The 21117-nt window shown below is 34.8% G+C and overlaps 1 protein-coding gene across 4 annotated transcripts in view; it reads left to right on the top strand.

Annotated features, from left to right (window-relative positions):
• SEMA3A (semaphorin 3A) overlaps positions 1 to 21117 on the top strand; it is a 511012-nt gene that overhangs the window by 345893 nt on the left and 144002 nt on the right. For all 4 annotated transcript variants that reach the window (XM_060107643.1, XM_060107641.1, XM_060107640.1 and 1 more), the window contains one exon: positions 14166 to 14285. In XM_060107643.1, the coding sequence (XP_059963626.1) occupies positions 14166 to 14285 (120 nt within the window). The remainder of the gene's footprint in view (positions 1 to 14165; positions 14286 to 21117) is intronic.

Genomic DNA, 21117 nt, shown 5'->3' with positions numbered 1-21117 from the left:
AGAAAATGACAATACACCTGAATAAAGCAAAAATGTGTTCCTTTTGATGATTTATATACACAAAAGGTAATTAACATTTTTAGCGTATGTACTTATACTCAATAAGTCAACTTATTTGTGCAGATTTGTTTTCATGTTAATTCCTCTTGAATTCCTTTTGAATGAATTGAAATTTTTCTTCTTCTGAGTCATCATGATTAAATTCCCCTCCTTTCCATTTCATTTTATGCGTTTTCTTTCTTTTCCTTTCCCCTTCTTTCCTTCTTACATTTCTTCTTTTTTCTCCTTCCTCCCTTAGAACTTCTCTCTTCCCTTCCCTCCTCCTTTCTCACACTTCATGCACTTATTCCTTAAATAAATATGGATTGAGAAATGACTATGCAACAAACATTGTCCTGGGTACTGCGGACAAAAGATGAGTGAATGGCAAGCAGTCCCTACACTGGTTTTACCACTGTTAGTAGGTAGAGGCCATTTTTCCTGAGGTAAACTTTGTCAGTAAAATTAGGTGGGCCGCTGGTTTGAAGTATAGCCAAGAATCTGCACAGATCATGAAAGGCAGTTATAATCATTTAAATCAATAAGTTAACATGAATTCAGGATTTTAAATATAATTTGTACTATTTTATGTCTTATCAGATATTTTTGGATCCCAAACACAAGGAAATAAGTTTAAAAGTTTTGTCTCTATATTATTAGCATTTAGAAGAAATTTATTCTATGTGCATAAAGACATAAATCAACTTGTATGTATGTATATAGACATATAGATATTTTCAAGGGACAATCTGATTGATTGGTGGCAGCTGCCTAAGATGATGTGTAGGTTTAGAAGGATTTAGAAGTGAAATCGGAGTTCATGGAAAAGAATGTCTCAATCTGGTAGCAGAGTTGGCTACAGGTGAAGGCAGATAAAGGAGCACAAAGCACAGGTATCTCCCATCCATGATTAATACATATCAGCAAACATGGGAAATTCATCCTTAAAAATTTCAATTTAAATAGTGATTACAAGTCACATTAAACCATAGTACAGTAAACATTTTTCTGATTATGTGAAAGTGGACAAAAAATTCTGTTCTATCAAATCTTATACTACCCAAGTTAACACATAGGTTGGGATGATTGAAAAGGAGTAAATAGAAAGAAAAATGAAGTAGGAGTCCAAAGAAGTCAAGAATTTTATGTTGATTCCCCACTGACTCATTAATTTTACTTGAGTAAGTACCTTAACTTTTGGGGGGTTTTAGTATCTTATCCATTAAATGGGACATTATACATTTTGCAGTTGTGAGAAAGAAGTTCAATAGATTTTGTGAACATTATTTAGAAGTAGGTAATATTGCATAAATGTAGGCAAAAAATATGACTGAATACACAAAAATTTATTAACATCAAAATGCTATATTTACCATTAACAAATTACGTTGAAAGACTTCAGTGTGATAATAACTAAGGATGGAGAGAAATGGAGGTTTTACCTGTATACAGCTGTGACTTTTAAAAACAGATTTTTTTTTTCTCTTTCTGTTAAAGTATAACAGGTGAAGACATGGAAACTTAGAATTACTGAGAATTCTATCCTGTGCCAAGTACTTTGATAATTTAAATAGTATTTTATATATGTAGTTTTAACAATAATTTTGTCAAGTGGGTATCATTACCACCGTTTTCTTAAGAAATATAATGATTCAGCATATTCATTCAGAATTGTTTCATTCAAAAACTTTGGAACATTTTGAGTACTATGCTAGAAGTCAAGATCAAAATTTTTGTGCCTCTGCTGAAGTTTTTGGTGTTGTGTGGCATGTATGGATTTGAACTTAGCTATTAACACACAGATAATAAGCAGTAGAGATTCAAATAAATAAATACCTTACCTATTCTGATCTTTTTAAGTGTGTGGATGTAATAATAAACAGCTCGTGACATTCTTGTAAGACTCAATCACAAATGAAATTATTACATAGACTGTAATGCATGATACAAAATTAACTATTAGTATCTGTAACAGAGTTGCTTAGACAATTTCTAAGTGAAAACATCATTAATGAAATTTGTTTGGTCCTCTCTAATGAACATGGCCACTGTAGTGTGGAACTGTTCTGAATTCAGTTCCATCTGAACACTGAAGATAATAACCATACTTATCTGGCAACTTATCTGGATTTTGTAAAAAGCACTGAGCCAAGTACTGAGCATATTTCAGTTGCTAACATAGCAGATATTCTTTTGTGTTTGTGGTTTCCAAAATTCACCTCAGTACATTTCCCTTATCTTCTATGCCTCTCGCCTTGCCTCCCCTGCTCCTCTCCCTCTTCCTCTCCCTTTCCTTCCCCTCCCCTCCCCTCCCCTCCCCTCCCCTCCCCTCCCCTCCCCTCCCCTTTCTTCCCTCCCCTCCCCTCCCCTCCCCTCCCCTTCCTTCCCTCCCCTTCCTTCCCTCCCCTCCCCTTCTCTTCCCTTCCTTCCCTCCCCTCCCCTTCTCTTCCCTTCCCTCCCCTCCCCTTCCCTCCCCTCCCCTCCCCTTCCCTTCCCTCCCCTCCCCTCCCCTCCCCTTCCCTTCCCTCCCCTCCACTCCCCTCCCCTTCCCTCCCCTTCCCTCCTCTTCCCTCCTCTCCCACTCCTGCTCCGCTATTAATACTGAACACAGGGATTCTGGTGATAGCCCAAACACAGTTATTTCAGCAGCTGCAATAAAGTCAAGATCCCCACAGTGCCCTGTGAATAACCTTAATCATGACCTCAGAGGTTTCCTCTCTAAGAAAAGCAACTTTATTATATTTTTCAGGCGTACTGAAAATGCTTATGGGTTTGATAGAACTAAATTAAAAGGAGCTAAAACATACGGTGTTTGCTAAGTCTGATACAGGGTATTAATGGCACCTCATTATTTCATAACACCTTTTAATAAGGATTCTGAAAACTTATAAATTACATCTTATATATTATGTCAGAGATAGATAATTATGTGTGCACTGAAAGATGTAAATTTTTCAAAGTTTAACAGTATGGAAATATTAGTCATACAGATCTTAAGCCAGCTAATTAATGTAACCTGATAAAATGCTCATGCTTTTGTTACTCCTCTACATTCTACATTAAATCAATTCAGTCATTGTGAATTTTTATTTTTCTTTGTTAACACTTATTTAATGAAGGGAAAACAACAATTTCCATATATTTTAGTTCAAAGAAAAATGTATTTTTCCTTTAGCTCTTAACACTAAACACCAAATACTAAAGTATATTTAAATAATAAAATATATTTTGTACTATTTTTCTGGTAACCCATCTCATTCCTTTAATATTGCTTTTCATTGACTGTTATGCAAAATACATTTTGTGCATTTGAAATGCACAAATTTTATTAAAATTTATTTTACTTTTCAGGAGACCTCACTTATGTATCTCAATTTACATAACTAATTTAAATAGGATACATGGCATTTATTGGTTATGCTTGGACTTTAACATACAGATGCATTTTTTTTCTTTCTTAATATATGATTTTAGAAAATAGCAAATAGTTGATTTATTGGGATTGTAACATTTCTTCCTTGATAAATATAAAAAATAGAATTAGTATTTTTACCAAAAACTTCTTAAATAACCACTTAAAAAGAAAGATTAAGGGTAAAGAGGTTTTTTTGGTTTTTTTTAAAATTTTCATTCAACACCATATTTGTGAAGTGATACATGGACAGTTTGAAGGAAATTCTGCACTGTCTCTTGAATAAATAATATTCAGCTGTGACCGATGGACAATAATTCCTTTCAAAGACCTCTTGTGATGCTCAAAACCACATGAATGAGGCCTTGAGTGTTTTTTGCAGCCATCAGGACTTCAACATAGAATTGTAACCAAAATAGGAACTGACCTGAACATTTATAGAAAAGTAAACTAACAACCTGCTTGAGTGCTCTCCGTGGTTTCTAGAACCCAAGTTTACCCTTTTCCTACTGGTTTTAGTGTTTTCTCTAAATGTCCTCTGCAAGTAAATCTCCTTTAAACAAACCATCTGGGAGGAAGTGCTGTCTTCTTGGTATTAGATTCAGATGCAAGAATACAATAGGAAAAGCAGGACAAAGACACTTGTTGTTTTTATGTATCTTGAGAGTAGGTCATTTTTAAGTCCGGTTAAGATGGTCAACATGGTACAGCCACCCGGCAAGTCAGGATATGCCACTTGATGGAACCTACATAGTTCCTGTGTCACTAAGTGTAGCATTATACAGAAAGTATTCCCCATTCTCCCAGGCAGCTGGGAAGATACAAACCATCATTTCTCACAGCTCAATTTTGCATCATACATATATATTAAATCAGCTGCTGGGATTTGAGCAACTAGTCCACAATAAAAGGACTTTGTGGTAAGAGGGAATCTACAGCCTAAGACATGTATAGTCTCTCTCTTTCTTCATATATACATAGATGGACAGAAAAAGAGAGAGAGAATACAAATGTGCCTTAGGCTGCTGATAATGGCATTTCTGACAATAAGATTACTCTAAACGTATTTTTTTCCAGAAGTGAATATGCAGGATATATATACTACCGTTGCCTTCTTTTCTTGGTGTTGTAAGTTCTAAACATTTACATTGTTATGATATTTTTATATTAGAGGAGTGAAATGCTCATGAACTTTTCCATTGTTGTTACTTGAGAGTTGTAATTTGAAAAAAAATTACATGATATATATTATTGTACAGATACCCTCAATAAGGACATAAATGCAATCCAGATATCTCTATTCTGACTGCTATTAGCTGCATTTACTTTTATTTTTGATATTTTTCTGGTGCTTAAAATCCACTTTGTATTCACAATAACATTTCTATTGAGGGATTAACTTCCTTGACCCTGTTTTGCAAATGAAAACTGAATACATGCTAAGCTGGTAAAAGAATCTGTTTCGAATCAATAGCTCTCTGAATCTTCTTTGTTTATCCTACTAAACCATCTCTCTTTGTACTAAGTTTCAGTAAAACCAAATGGCAACCGTATGACTATTAGAAATATTTTGAACATCGTTGGAAATCAAAATTTCAACCATCTGAGATGAACAAAAAGAACCAGATTCTCATAAAATTGCTCTTGTTGGATACATTTCAAAGTGCAATATCTTGCACCTGAATTTTGGGACATTTTTGCAGTTCTTGAGAGATTTATTTTTATATTTTTATCCTTAGTTGTTATTCATTTTTAACATATATATTATTACATGCCTGTCAAATTTATCATGACTCAAATTGCAGGACCTCAACAACACTAATTTTTGCCAAGTGAATGCAACTGAGAATTTGAAGCTACACATTCATCTGAAATTGCAGTACAGTCTAAAATGTGTGTTAGTCCTTGAATTTCATTTACTTTTTCAAAGGTCAAAGTTGACATCAACTTAATTTTTTAAATTTTATTTTAGGGACTTCAAGGCATGTTAAAACTCTAAATGGATAATTAGAATTACCTTCTGATTCTATAAAAATCATAAGGTTTCATTAAATCTCAAAACCCTGATGTTTAATTGTTTGGAGATAATTTTTCATGGATCTCTCACACTTCTGTACATCTGATGAACAGAGGCGCTCTTAAGCAAAAGGATACTTTTAAAATAACCTTGAGAAGTAGAGACAGTGTCTCCCTCAGAGCAAAGGTCAGTTATGCTCACCTGCAAGTACAATGAACATAACATCTTCCTCAAAATGTAATGGCCAGGATGCTTATGCCTAGTATATAAACTGTTCAGGTTCCCTCAACCCAGGGCCCTCTTCTCACTGCCCAGTGGGAATTGGTGCTTGGGTAACTGGCATGAGAAATGCTGATACTTTGACTACTGATATTTCTGTAAATAATAAAGTCATTTATCTCTGATTCAGGAGCTGTATATCTTCTGCCAGCATCTGCAAAACTGTCAGGGTAGCTGGTTATCTTACAAGTAGAGCAGAATCATAGACCCTTTACTGCTCCTGAAAATATTGATTATAAGTTTTTGTGGGCACCCTAGATGACCTCACAAATGAAAGACTCTGGTCACTTTATTCATTTTTAAGTATGATTCCATGATGAAATTTGATGATACTTTATAGACAACTGCTTCCTGATGAGAGCAAGTGAAAGACTTCTTATTAAATGTCACAGAAATGAGCATTCAAATTTTCATGTGCATTCATGTGTGTATGTTTATTTCAGTTTGGAGGTAAATAACAGGCAAACTGGTAACAGTTTAAATTCAATATTCAAAGAATACTAGGAATAATGATAGCTAACATCTATTGAAGCTTACTATGTATACTAGGTATTATTCTAAATCATTTCTTTTATTAACTCATTTATGTAACTCCTTTTTGGTTATAAGATACACATTTCCTTTCAAAGGATGTAGTTCCAGCTTACCTAAATGATACACCACAATTCTGCCACAGCTATTGAGAAACAGTTGCTGTACTTGCTGTTTGACTGTGACAATGATTCATACCATCTACCACTTTGATAAAAAGAGTGATTATAAGTTTATAATTTATAGTCCTTACTGTTGGAGGACTGGAATTTTTTGAAAATTCTAATGAACAAAATATAACTCGCCTTTGTAACAGGAATGAGCACAGATTAATATTCAAAACCAGTTTTATTAAATCCACCTCTCATTACCACCAATTATGGGCTTAACCTCTTTTAACTGTACTTAAGAAGAAATGAACAATTCATAATAGACTTCTTGCCCAAGTTATGGCACAGTGTGTGGAATGGTGTGAGAGTTAAGTGGACGTGAAAATATTCTAACCAATAAATGATTGATTATTTAAAGAATAAGATGTTACTCTTCCGTTAATAAGTGCTAGGCATCATACTATGTACTTTACACGCATATGTCATTAATACCAATTTTAGTTGAAGAAACTGAGGCTCAGAAGTCCTAAGTAACTTTCTTGTAGTCACATAGCAAATGGAAAATGATGCTTTAATAATTCTAACCCCTGTCTGACTGACTTTTAAAGCATCAGATTAGTATAGGTAACTACCTTCATGGTATTTCTGTTTTATCATTTTGATTTTATTACTTTTATTCTATGTTTTTCTTAAATTCTTCAAGAATACCTTTTCAAATGTAAATACATACCTAAGAATAAGTAACATTTTCATTAAATATTAATGAATATAAACTAATTTTTAAATTCTAAAGTTTAAACTTTTAACTGTATTCAGAAGTTATTTCTAAAATTAATATATGTGTATACATAATATATATACATATAAATGTGTGTGTAATCCACATATATTATAAATATGGAGTATATGTGTAAATGGATTATTGTAAATGGTTAAAGAGCCTCCATTTATTAGAATATATGCTAAGAGAACATTTTATATTATTAATTAATTATATAATAACATTTAGTACTTTGGACATTAAGGATTTCAACCAAAATTTTTTTACTTTTGATATTAACAAGGCAGAGGGTAGAAAAGAGGTATATATGAATTTTAAGAAAGCATTTCTCTAGGGCTTCCCTGGTGGCGCAGTGGTTGAGAGTCCGCCTGCCGATGCAGGGGACACCGGTTCGTGCCCCAGAGCGGCTGGGCCCGTGAGCCATGGCCGCTGAGCCTGTGCTCTGCAACGGGAGAGGCCACAACAGTGAGAGGCCCACGTACCGCAAAAAAAAAAAAAAAAAAAACATTCCTCTAAAATCTGGATTTCATTTTTTTTTCTCCTTCCTTAAAGCTACATCTCATATGTGATTAAAGATGCAATTCATCTCCCTTATTTGAGTATTAAATTCATTCATGATAAATGCATATATGTGAGAATTAATATGCCAGCTAATTCTGTCCACAATAAATCTCTTTAGATTGTAAATCTACCTACTTGGTGTAAACCATTGACTTAGTTGCTTTAAGGCATGAGCACTAAGTATTCAACAACCTTGCATAATATTGGAAACCACAGAATGTCATTATTGAAATCAGAGTAAGGTTTTTGACTACATAATAGTTCTGATCTGGCAGGAAAAAATATTCAGGTTGGTTTCGCGTAGTATTTTACAATTGTTTGCATTCATTTGAATATGAGATGAAGAAAGGTTATGCTAAGTACATATTGTATGGACCACCCACAGTCAAATAACTCCAGTGAGTGGTACAAATGTAATAATTAATTAGATCGATAGCACAATGTAAAATAAAATATAAGCCAAAAGTAGACATTATCAACTTCTCTGGTCCATATGACATTTCAAAGTGAAATTGCTCAAAGCTCCTTTAAATAGTAGAAGAGAATCACATTGGCTAACTTTTGCTAATACCATGGTCTGTAGTGCTTAGGCATATAATTTTGACCATGTTTGAAGGTTTCAAGTAATTTGAAAGAAACATGTTTATAGAATCTTAATCAGAATTTCTAGAACTTCAAAACAGATAGTCAATCCAGAGGTGAAAAACCAGTCAAATGGGATGCTTAATTGAAATGAGCATTTAAGTAAAATGTTTTGGTATCCTTGGGCAGGAGTCTTCATTTAGTCTATCACATCGTTGAAACCAAGTTAGAATTTATTTTCTAATTGTCATGGATTTGAAGATGATATACTTCAAGTAATATGAATAGACTCAGATACTTAAATAACTAGCCATGAAGTAATGCCATCTTAGTTGTCCTAGTTGAATCAGTATGTTTAAAAAAATTCTCTGGGGCCTCCCTGGTGGCGCAAGTGGTTAAGAGTCCGCCTGCCGATGCAGGGGATACGGGTTCGTGCCCCGGTCTGGGAGGATCCCATATGCCGCGGAGCGGCTGGGCCCGTGAGCCATGGCCGCTGGGCCTGCGCATCCGGAGCCTGTGCTCCGCAACGGGAGAGGCCACAACAGTGAGAGGCCCACATACCGCAAAAAGAAAAAAAAAAAAAAAAAATCTCTGAAATCAAAACAAAACAAAACATTGAAGTGGAAAGGTCCATTGGTTTGATTATACCATCATTCTTCTTAAAAAGGAAGGGGAAAATGTCTCCCCAGATGGACAGAACAGGCTACTCACTATTTCATCAGGTGGATATTAAAAAGTTCCAAGTCACAAATTCAACATTAGATGGCTAAGACTATAAATAGGACACAGTTAAGTCAGTTCTATTAGACATGCCTCTTTGAAGAAGAGATTTCTGACATCCTTTAGTGAATGCTGAGGTATTAGGAAGACATGATTATGGATGATCTGATCACAGCTGTAATAGCACAGTGTTAAAAGAAAAAAAGACAAAACATTATTGCTAGGTAAGCATGGAACAGCTTAAATACAGAGAGGGATGAAGTGATTGATGGGAACAATCTCACGGATTACTGCTTTGGCACGAAGATTCTCCTATTCAGCCAGCTTGCCAAATAAATTGACCAGAGAAAAAGAAAGTCAACAGATTAACTTCAGGAATTAAGCTTATTAATGGATTTTCATGCAGAAATGCATCCACCCACCATGATAGGAAAAGGCTTCCTTTGCTTTCCCAGCTGCTACATTATACATTAAAATATTTCAACATAAATTGCTGATGGGATAGAGACTTTTTTCCTTTTTAAATGAATGTTCACTGACCTGAGGCAATGTTGTACTATATCCATTAATGTTGAGCTGATTTATATTTGAACTAGAACAAGTTGTTTGATTTAATCATGAACTGAATATAGTTAAATATAGATTGTTCATCTTCACAGCCTTCTCTCCTCTTTTCTCTTCTTTTATTTAGAGTAAAATTTCACTGCTCCATCCATAATTTAAGAACATGCAAGGAGGTAATTGGAATTGGAGGTAAATTACATTCTTTTATAGAAAGTGTAATTATCAGAAGTTAGTTAAAAACACCTCTATTCTGTTTTAATTTTCATGCATGGAGCAGTTGTTTTGACAGATGGATGGACTTTATTTTTGTAACTGTCCGGGAAAAGTCTTTGTAACACAGTCTAATCAGTGCTGCATATTTGTAATGTTTGTTTTTGAATCACTGTGCATTTGGCTTCTATATCCTTTTCTGGGGGTAGACATTTTCTTTCTAAGTTATTTTTCCAGGCTAATATCTCTGTGTGTAATTCCTCTCTACATTTGACCTGAAGGCGCTAGAAACTCTTAAAAAATAAGTGTAAATGGTTTGTCACTAAGGATGATGAATCATCGCTCGTCACGTGTGGCCTTAGGTTTGCTGGTTTATAACTGCCTTTACTTTGACTACTAGGCTAAGTTAACAATTTATAATGCTGTTGTTCTGGAGTACATTTCAGTAAAATAAGAGGTCACTGTGGTTGCCTGACTCTTGGGAAGCCAACTCGTGGCTAAACTTGTCTGTGTGTATCAACTTAAATTCCAAAAAGGATCCAGGTTTGAAAAATGAATTCATTTTCAACTGATTACATTCTCTTTATTACGTTGTAAATCCACCAGTGCTGAGCAAAGCAGTGCAGTAGTTGAATGCCAAAAAGTACATTACATTCTGAGTTTTAAGAATCGTCATGGTTCAAGCAAAGGTCAGAAACACTCTTCTTCTGTCTCCCTAGAGCAGAAATGTGTGAAGTGTGTTTCCTTTTTCTGCCATGCTTCCTTTTTTTTTTAGAGGAATGTCCAGGCTGCTTCCAAATAAAATGAATATCCCGTTTTGGAACACTCAAAAACCTTGGCAGCAACAAGCTGGAGAATGAAGGCAAATGAATGACAGGGATTGATACTCTTTTATGTAGGTTTTCTATTTAAAGAACAGTTATTACTCACAATGTCTCTTTCAAGTTTTGGGTTCTTCTCTGTGCAGTTCTTTTAATTCACTGTTTCTTCCTAAATTGTTATTGATGAGTTTCCTTGCAGCTATTTTAAACCAATTTTGAAAGTATTTCATTCAATTTCTTTGTTTCAGTTCAAGTGTCTTAACATACTCTCTAAACCCCAGAAATTTCTCTCCATTCTATTTGCATCAATCTTCACTTCAAAATAATGTTGAGCTAGCCCTGAGGCACAGAGACAGTACAACCTGCTGCCACCTGGGAAAGTTCACTGGGAAAATCATTCCAGGCCTCAGGCCAGTAGGCTGGGTCTGGCTGCTTTGTAGGACAGATAGAATCCTTATCAACATTCTCAGTAGAACCCTTTTCCAGGTTTCACAACTATAGTCCTGTGATTTTTTCCAGCAGCTCTGTAGAGGAATAGTTGTCATATTAGAGTGGTGCTTCTTTGACAGTTAATAGAGAACAAAATAAAATTAGGATATTCAGTGTGGCTCAGTTCCCTAGTTCTCAAGAATCCTGAGAATTTTTCAGTCAATAATTATTGCTAATCAGTTACCCAATCTATGAGATAAGAACCCACAGATTCTATAATCTTAGAATTCATAACAGTTGCAGAAGTGACATAGCCTTCATTTGTATGCACAAGTATCTTTGCTCATGAAATATTTCCTTCCTTTTTTTTCCTTTATTGCAGAGAACTAGGGTCTATTCTCAAATTTCTAGGATGCCCTTAGGTGTTAGTAATGAGATTAGAGAAATTGGGTTTGTATTTTAAATTGCCTGCATATCTTTATAGGTATGACTGTGGGCAAACTAAAACCCTGTTCTTTTCTAAAATGAATGATACATCCATCTGAGTGTGCCACTACTCTTTATTAGAATATCCGTTTGCTTACCAATATGTATGTGCACATCCAGTTTCTTAATTTCAACATATGGTGCTGGAACTGGTTGTTTATAATCTTGAATGCTATAATATTGAGTCCATAGTCATGGATAGCTGTCTGTACGTAAGAGCAGAGTATGTGACCACCTACATGTTTCAAAGAAAGAGGTGCCATAAAACATTTTCCTGAAAATGACTTATTTCCAAAGGACTGCATTTTCTTAAGACTACAAGGTAAGGCCTTTGGGTAAGACTCATGAATGTCTTACTTGTAAATGAGTTTATCAGATGTTTCCCTGTCCACAGCCTCTTTCCTCTGCCCAAGAATCCATGCCCTATCCTCTTGGGGAAGGAGGAGAAACTGCTACAGAATGGGGAGTTTGTGACTAAAAGTCTTGGAAGTTAGGTTATATCTGAGCTTATCTAAGGTTATGTCTAAGGTGTAGCGTGTTGAAAGTGGTACATGGATAAGATGCATGTACTCTTTAAGCTAGGAAATTTTTCTACATAGAAACTTGCAAAATCAGTTGATTTCAGTGTTTAATTTTCTATGTTATAATACCTTGCTAGACAAAAGAAGGATTCAGGATCTAAGTAGCAAAACAGTGGGAGAAATTAGATGTGTATTTTAGTTACTCCTCTAAACTACTCAGCATATGATAAGAAAGCATGAGGAGTCGTAACTGGCAAGTTTCATATTTTTCCTTAAAAAGATGTAATTCACCTTTGGGATGATATGTTTATAGGTCATCCTCAGGTGTCATCCTAGAAAAATCAGTGATGATGGAAAGCAAGTATTTGAATTTACATAACAATTACTCTTCTCAGATTTGGTCTGCTCTTTATTTTATGGAGGCAATAAAGTTAATATAAAAATCATCAGCTACAATCACAGAATACAAGTATCATGTGGAAATGTACTTAAATAATTGTAACACCTCAGTTATAAACACCAACGGACTACATAAGTCTAAATGTATTCTGAGCTTTTACTTGAAGAGTCGCATGTAGAGAGTGACTTTGGGAGTGTTACACACTTAGAGGCGCAAGGACAAACCCAATCCACCGTTATGTTTGCCAGCATTACTTGCAGTATAGTCTGCTTTTGATCTTCATCTGCATTTTTAGTTACATATTTGGCTCTTATTTATAAATGTTTAATAGGCAAAAACACAAAACTGTATAAGAAAGTCTATGATCAATAACAATAATTTTCAATGTAATTATTATTTACCATATGAATACTCAATTGGATATTAAAAAATAGGTATTGTATATTCCATGACAAACTCATATTTTCCACTTAAAATTTCTATTTAATTTTTAAGATTTTCTGTATGGTTAATAGACCATAACATTTTATTTGAAAATATTTTGATAGTTTGAATTTCTCTTTTCATTGTTTTATTTTTACAGTATTGATATGGACTCATCTATTTAAAAACAGTTGGCAAAAATTATGTCTTTTCTGCTCTGGATTTCTTTGGCAATAAAATTATCTAGTTTATATTTTGACTGTCTGATTTTTTCCCCTAAATCTTTCCTTAACAGGAACAAAAGGCTAAGATTCCTATTTGTTTGTAGAACTACATTTTCTTTCACAGGATCTATAGATATAATAGAGTATATAGAAAAAATATAAAGAGCTCTGTCCATTTATCTCTTAGGTGACATTTTATTTGGGTAATAAAATGGCAGGAATGTCTAAACTTCTATAAATAATAATAAGATATGACTATAATTCCCTCTTATAAGTAACTGTTTTTTTACCTGGGGGATCCATGACTCATTGGGCAGGGGATGCACGTATGGGTTTAGGATGTACGTGAACTGCATGAAAATATTTATTAATTATAGCCACTCTAATAAAGACCCTTCAGCCTCTAGACATCCCACACTCTAACACCTTCTCTATCTCATCTTATACCCAAATTGTCTTTGGGGGTTAAACGACTTTTTCAAGAGAAGGTGGTTTTGTCTTTTTAGGGTCTATAAAGCTCACTAGTAAGAAGCACTACTGAAGTTCAAAGTCAGTTACCCATCATTATGAGTTACTAATGATGTTTCAAATTCATATTTAATAGAAGGTTGTATTATCTTTTATTTTTGATTTACTTTTCCAAAATTAAACTCAGAGCTGACTTTTGAAATTTTCACCATTGTTATGATTTAAATAATTCATTAATTAGCCATATAATTTGCTGTTTCCCTCATTTCTAGAAAAGTCACATATGATAATTGGTTATCTATAACTTTATTCCACTTTTGTATAAATAAATTATAGTTTTAATAAAAACATTAAAGAGAATATTGTATTTTGCCCCCCAAAAAATAAGAACTTCTATATTTCATGTAATAATGCAAGCGAACACCTTCTGTATTTCATGTAATAATGTGAGCAAACAATAGAATAATAAGCCCTAAAAATTATGTGAAAGGACACAGAAGAAATCTGTTCAAACACGCCTAGCACCCTAGAGGATACTTCAGCCATGCTGACCACTAGAACTCACTGGTTTTCCTTTTGTTTTACAGAAAGAATGTGCTAATTTCATCAAGGTGCTTAAGGCTTATAATCAGACTCACTTGTACGCCTGTGGAACAGGGGCTTTTCATCCAGTTTGCACCTACGTTGAAATTGGACATCATCCTGAGGTAAAGCTGGCTTTTAAAAAACGGTGTTTGTCCATGACCCCTTCCTATTTAAATGCTTCATTACTAATTTCTTCAGTTCATTTAGCTTCTAGTTGCTATTCATTGGGACCTACTTCGAATTCAGATGCCGTTATTAATTTTAATCTGTGAATGCAAAAAGAATGAGACCATCAGTTAACAATAACTGTGGAACAGGAGGAAGGACGGAAGAAAGCATTTGCTTTCGCTCTGGATTACAGAATCCAATCCATTTTGCATGTGCAGCAGATGTCAGCAGGCTGAATGTGTACTGTTTTCTCCTTCATTTGTATGTTGCCAGCTTTCCCCTCCATTTCCATCCTTAGCCAGAAGTGTCTGCCACCGCAGTTGTTTTCTTCTGCCCAGGGATTAAGAAAGGATGCCATACATGTGCACAATGATCTGATCTCATGTGTGACCTAAATTACTCACATTTATGTTCTTGCTTAGCTAGGCTTTGCTTTTATATTTTGGGCTCTTATTTTGTCAGTATAAAAAAGGAAAAAAATGTTTATTTGTCTATTACTCCTACAAGATGTTTTAGTGAGAAAATTTAGTGAGGAAATTAAAGTTAGGTAAATTTAAGTACAACTTGCAATTAGGAATGTATTTAAAGGAAACGTTACTAGTAGGAAAGCAGTTCCATGAATTGGATTTATCAATAGCCTTAAATTATAAGCCCTTTTATAATTTTTGGCACAAAATCCTAAGAAGAACAAAAGTGTTCATGTGGTGAGAAAATCATTTGTGACAGAATTTTCTTTCAAACTGGAATTTAGAAATACTCAACAGATAAAGAATTTGTTCCCACAATATTTCTGGAATCCTAAAGATAAATTATAATTTACATGTTAGCCACTTCTTTATAACTTAAACTCTACAGCCTTTCTCTATATTTTCTTAATGGGTACAAAAGTGTTACAAATATGTTCTTTCAACCCAAAGACCTAGAAATCAAAACAGTTTGTGTTGTGCCTTCTTTGTATGAGAAGACACCTTCGAGGCTATGTGGTTTCTAGACTGAACACAGTTATTATGACTTTCCTGATGATCCTGGGAAGATAAAAACCCTTTACCAAGGTCTCACCGGCATAGACATTTGCCCTCATCAGCCTCTTCTCCCACTGCATCCTTCTTCCTTCCTTCACAAGTATGCATACTGTTCTTGCTGACATACCCAAGAGTTTTAAGTAAAAATTAACTTTAAGGAAGGGCAGTTCCACTTAAACTACTTGTTTCATACTGATGAAATTAGGAATAATTTCCTGCACACGGTCCTGGAGACTTTGCATACTTAACTTTTCAGTAACTTCTGGATAAATCTTTCCCTCTTTCTTTCCTTCTCAGCTATTTCCTATAGTCAGGCACCCTAAAATTGGGTCTCACTTCTCTGTTTACTGGAGACAGCTCTGGAGAACTTTCCCCATGTCGTATTGCACTTTTTACATCTGCCAGGCATCATGCTGTATAAGACAGTGGGGTCCGGACAGCTGAGCTCCAAGCACAGGTTGGTGGAAAAGACATGGGCTTTAGGGACAGATCTGGCTTCTGATCATGTTCGACAACTTACTGGCTGTGGAACACTGGAAAAATTACTTAACCTCTCTGAGACTCTGTCTCATAATATGTAAAAACAAAACAAACCTCTGTGATTCGCAGTGTCCACATGTTTCAAATGAGAAATTGACTTACTACCTCCAACTGCCTTCCAACCCTCCCAGCAGGGCGTGACCCACTGACATTTTTTGCTGTAGAAACTCAGGGAGTTCTAATCCCATCATTGTTAAAGTCAGGTCACCTGGCCTCACACTGCAGGGCTTTGGTCCAACCTCAGTTCAGTACTGGATGCTTGATAAGGAGCAAGCTACTAACTTTCTTTGTGTCTTTGTTTCTACTCTAGAAAGTGGTAATGAGAATGGTCTCTACCTCATACAGTTGTTGTAAGAGTTTAACGTTGTCTAATAGGTAGTAGATACTGAAAAAAAATGTGGATTATTATTTTTAAAATAGAAATATGTATCTCAGGCTGAAAGGGGTTTCAGGTTTTATGGTGATAATTATCACCTTGCTGTTAAATGTACCTCATTCATCAGAGGTTGTATGTTACTGCACTGGGCTCTCATTGCTGCCAGGTCATTCTGTACTTAGCTTAATTTCCTCCATTTTTAAATTTGAAGCTTAGATGATCTTGGTGGCCATTTAAATTAACATATCATATATTGTTCCTGTATTTTTACCATTTTCCCCAAAATGTAATTTTGTTTTGTTTTTTTTCTTTTTGAAGTTGCTCTTTAGCAAAGCTCCTTCCTTCTCATCTCATCAACTACTTTATTGCTGCTTTATGGATGGGTGGGGGGATGCAGAGATACAGCTTCTGGAGCCAGGCCATTTACCCGGGAAAATGAAGGAGGCCATTTCCTCCACTGAAATAAATAAAGCTTCCTATCCAATCTCCTTAAGGTGGGATATTGACGTACAAGTATTTTCCTGAAATCCTAAAACTCAGAACCTTTGAGAGAAGTCCTCCTTCAGAAGCTCAGTGATCTTGATTTGCATGGCAACTATACATGGGGAGATACTGTTCCAGACTGTTTAGGGGGTCAGAGGGAAAATGATTATGCAATTACCTGGGGGAATTTGGAGCAGTCTAGACAGTCAATCTAGGAAATTCTGGAAAAGATATTATCACGATGGCTTGTCTAGACAACATAAAATTTAATTTTCAATGCTTAAGCTGCCCTAAGAAAGAATCTGCTTTAAATTGATCTATATTGGTACTAAAAATACTACACTCGGATTTAAACAGTTATGCTGTTTTTGAAGTTGAGAAAAAAGAGACAATATGTGCTTCATGCCGTTAGGAAAATAATGTTGGTAATGGAAAGATTGGAAGAATAAGAAATAAAATAACAATCAGTACTGAGGCCAGGATTGTTGGATAAGAGTTCATAAGGTCTTATGAAGTTTGAATTTAGTAACTTTTATTTACAAGGATGGATTTTCAGAGAGAACCAAGACAAATATTTCTCCTATATTCTGGTTGAAAAATAGCATGTATACTTTGCTGTTCCTGCCCCATTCTACATAAAATAATGAAATAGTTTACTTTTTAAACTTCTGTCCAGCCTTAAAATATTACAAATAATTTTATCATACAAAAAAGACATTTTGCTTTTTGCTTTTATCATGACTTCATGGACATTTTAACATCCAGTTTTTTCTTTGCAGTGCTCTTCCTTTAAAATAACTCTTTGTCTTAACATTGAGTCCCCAAGATTGTTGAAATCCATTGTTAGAAATTATGGACTTACCATTCTAGATGGCTGGATGCCACAGAAGTAACGACATCACTTTTGAAACAAAGCAAGACTCCCTTCATCATTTAATAGCTTCAGATCTTATACGAGGAAATTAGCAATTCCTTTTAAATAATGATGAACAGTTTGCAAAAAAAAAAAAAAACAAACCTTGTTTAGCCTTCTAATTATGAAAATAGACCCAGTTTTGCTCTTCTAGCATTTTAATAGCAATATTTAAACTCCTGAATACTGTATTCCAAAACTACTCTTGCTGTATAGTGAATGCCTTATGACCACACACGGTATGTCATTTATTGCTGTATTAAGCAGATTTTGTGTTTGTGTTTCCTGTAGTACAATTGGGAATTGGTAGACCTATTAATTAACTCCAGTTCTATAAGATGTGTCAGTCAATTCTTGGTTATCCTCCAGTAGTACTTGACATCGCAGATAACTGCCAGTGAGGTCACATGCTCTATACGTATGTGTGTGTTTATTATTAAAATGCATGCAGAGTTCACGGAAGGAATGATTCAGAGCTAGAGTACAGATGAGTTTTGTGTTTAAGCTTTCAGCATCCATGCCATTCAAATGAAAAGTGTAAGTCATCCTTACGAGACAGAATATTCCCAAAAGGCTTATAGTATATGGTATTTCCCTTTCCAATTTACATCTGTTAATAAAAAAAAATGTATGAATTTAGGAGGAGTATAGCTTTTCGAAGAAGTGTCTGGATGTTTTCTCAAATTCTAAACGGGCCTCCTCCTTATACTGGGAAGGAAATCTAAAGAAAGATGGACCCAGATGAGAGCTGGAAAATATTAACTCTATAAATACTCTCATAATGTCATCATCTCAATTTATGATAGAACCAAAGGGACATTAAGAAATGCAGTGAAGCTTAATGGCTATCTCTAAGGTCATTTCTACAATGACAACTAATATATCAAGATGTAAAATAAAATGTTTTGTCTGGTTCTTCTCTTCCACCAAGAATAAGAGTTTGCTTTTATGTAAAACTTTTAATCACATGCTCTTAGTAACAGTCTCCAGGGCCAAATACTACTTAAGTGGTAGCTAATTTATACATCTAATCTAACTTTTTCTAATTGAGTTATCTCTCTCAGTGTATTATGTCATTGAGTCCAATAGAGTACAAGTTTATTTCTAAGAGGAAATGCTAAAGCTAAGAAATTTAGATATCTTGGTAAAGCAATGAGGCGTTGTTTTGGGGTTGGTTACACCATTCCATCTTTCTTAGATCGTGTCTTGGAGTCTGACTTCTCCCACTTAATGTTAGTAGGTTAGGTGGGAAAAGTCAGGATTCCTTGGTGATTTCTTCTCAGCTTCATCATTTCCACCAGAGGTGGGTGTCTCTCATTTGCACTCTCAACCTGAGCCAAGCGTGGTTAGAGCAAGACCATTATGGTTTCCAGGTTTTTCTTCCCTAATCTTTCAATACTTGAATCATGTTGGAAGGTGGACCGTACAAGTTACCATGCTGAATAAACAATACCACCGTTTATATTGCAGATGAAATTTTTAAATGCTTTGCTGTTTATATTTGAGAAAAAGAATCACAGTTCATAAATTCTGTGACCTTAACAGCTCACCAGTGTATTTCTTGTGAGCTATTCACATTCTAAACTCTAGATATTATCAGTGAGGCTGTTTCTCAAAATCAACAGAACTAGTAGCCAAGTGAGGTAGTAGGGGGACCTAAGTTATGATTAGAAACAAGTTTAGGAAAAAAAAAAATCACAAATGGTGAAAGAGAGAGAGAGAACCAGAAATCCAAACCAGCACCTCCTATACCCTATTTAAAAGATTGCAAATCACCATTTTACATTTTGACTGGTTTGCTCTAAATATAGGGTATGAAAACACCATAGTTATGAGATTAATACACTTTTACCCTCTACACTTATTTGGCTCAATTGTAAAACATTTTCTTTTTTCCCCCCTCATAGTATTTCATCACTTTTTATTCCTAAGAACAATGACAGAAAAAATAGAAATGTTAGCATTCAGTTCTTAACTTGCAGGGTATTTAGTTTCATGTTTTGTCAGATCTGGTTCACCTAATGCCAGAAAAAGAATTTGAACAAAATTAAACAGTTTTCTTAAGGCCGTATTGGTGCAGTGATGTCATTATCAATTACTTATTAAAAGACTATGTTATCCGTAGTACTCAATTTCTGAGTGACATCTTCATTCACAATCAATACAGACATAAGGACTAAATCATAAACAGCACATTAACCAATATATATTTTTCTTTTCTTCATAACTACTAGTAGCTAGTTTGGATCAAAGACTTTATATTTCCTGGAGCTAATCTGTCACTGGAGGTGTGTACTCCAACTTAAATCTTTCTCTTACTGTGCCCTTTTTGATTGATTGCTTTGCACTCATTCCCTATATAATCTATTTTAAAAGGAAGTTTCTGTTTATAAAAGCTGTAATTTGTTTGTTATCAATATTATATTTTTCAAAAAACACAAAGAGTAGTGCTAAACCCCATTGCCTGCTCACCTGTTTGGGCTGTTTTCATCTTCTCTTTTGTTCTTCCTCTTCATGACCCTTTCTTTGCCCTTGAACTCTAGTTCTGTTTTTCTTCCTTTATCTCTTTGTCTTCTTGCCTAAATTACTTCATTTGGAACCAAAGTTTAAGGTAGTGGAAATACAGCTTGGATATATAGGTGAGAAGGAAGGCATTAGTTTAATATATTTGAAACTTGAGGAAAATACCAAAATAAATTTAGACTGAATTTCCACAAATCAGAATATGTTTACCTCCTCTTGGAGTGTGTTTCAAATAGGCCTCAGCAAGCTATCTTGTAGATTTGTTTTAAATCATGATTGTTCACTTTGATGATAACCTGAGGAAATGATACAAGTCCATTCTAAATTATTTGGATAACTACCTCATAATCATGTAAAATCTTAAGATTTTAGTGCTCTTGTTTGCTTAAGGCTTATAAGCATGTGAGTGCCAAGGATATACCTTTAATTTTCTTGGGCTAATAAGAAGGAAACAAAGGTTGAGTTGATATGCAAACACTGTCTTCCTGCCAAGTAAAGGCCAAAATGAGGTCAGAGTGGGCTATGTGAAGGAAGATCTTGCTGTGGTTCAAAAAGAGAAAAGTAAATTACCCCAGAGCACAAAGGAAGGTAGAACTGCTAGCTTCAAAGACTAGCTTCTGGTCACTAGAACCATGTTCATATTGCAAGAAGGTATTTACTTTTCAAGATACACAAAGATATTATTGTCCCTTTGCTTTGCTGTTGCTAATTTCAATTGTATTTGCTTTCTAGTTTTGTTGGTACTTAATTTTAACCAGGAAGAACCTATATTTAGCTTTATAATTTTAGTTACTATTAGAAAATATGCTATGTAAGGTAACTGGTGGCACAGTAAGAAGATACCTTGGGGTAGCTTTTAAGCAGATAGTGTCACCTGTTTTTCACATCTGAGGACACTCCCCTTGATCTAGTGTAATGGCCTCTGGTCT

Source organism: Mesoplodon densirostris, chromosome 9, assembly GCF_025265405.1.
Source record: "Mesoplodon densirostris isolate mMesDen1 chromosome 9, mMesDen1 primary haplotype, whole genome shotgun sequence".
NCBI lineage: Eukaryota > Metazoa > Chordata > Mammalia > Artiodactyla > Ziphiidae > Mesoplodon > Mesoplodon densirostris.
The sequence above is the reverse complement of the archived record's forward strand: the minus strand, read 5'-3'. Positions and strand labels throughout refer to the sequence as shown.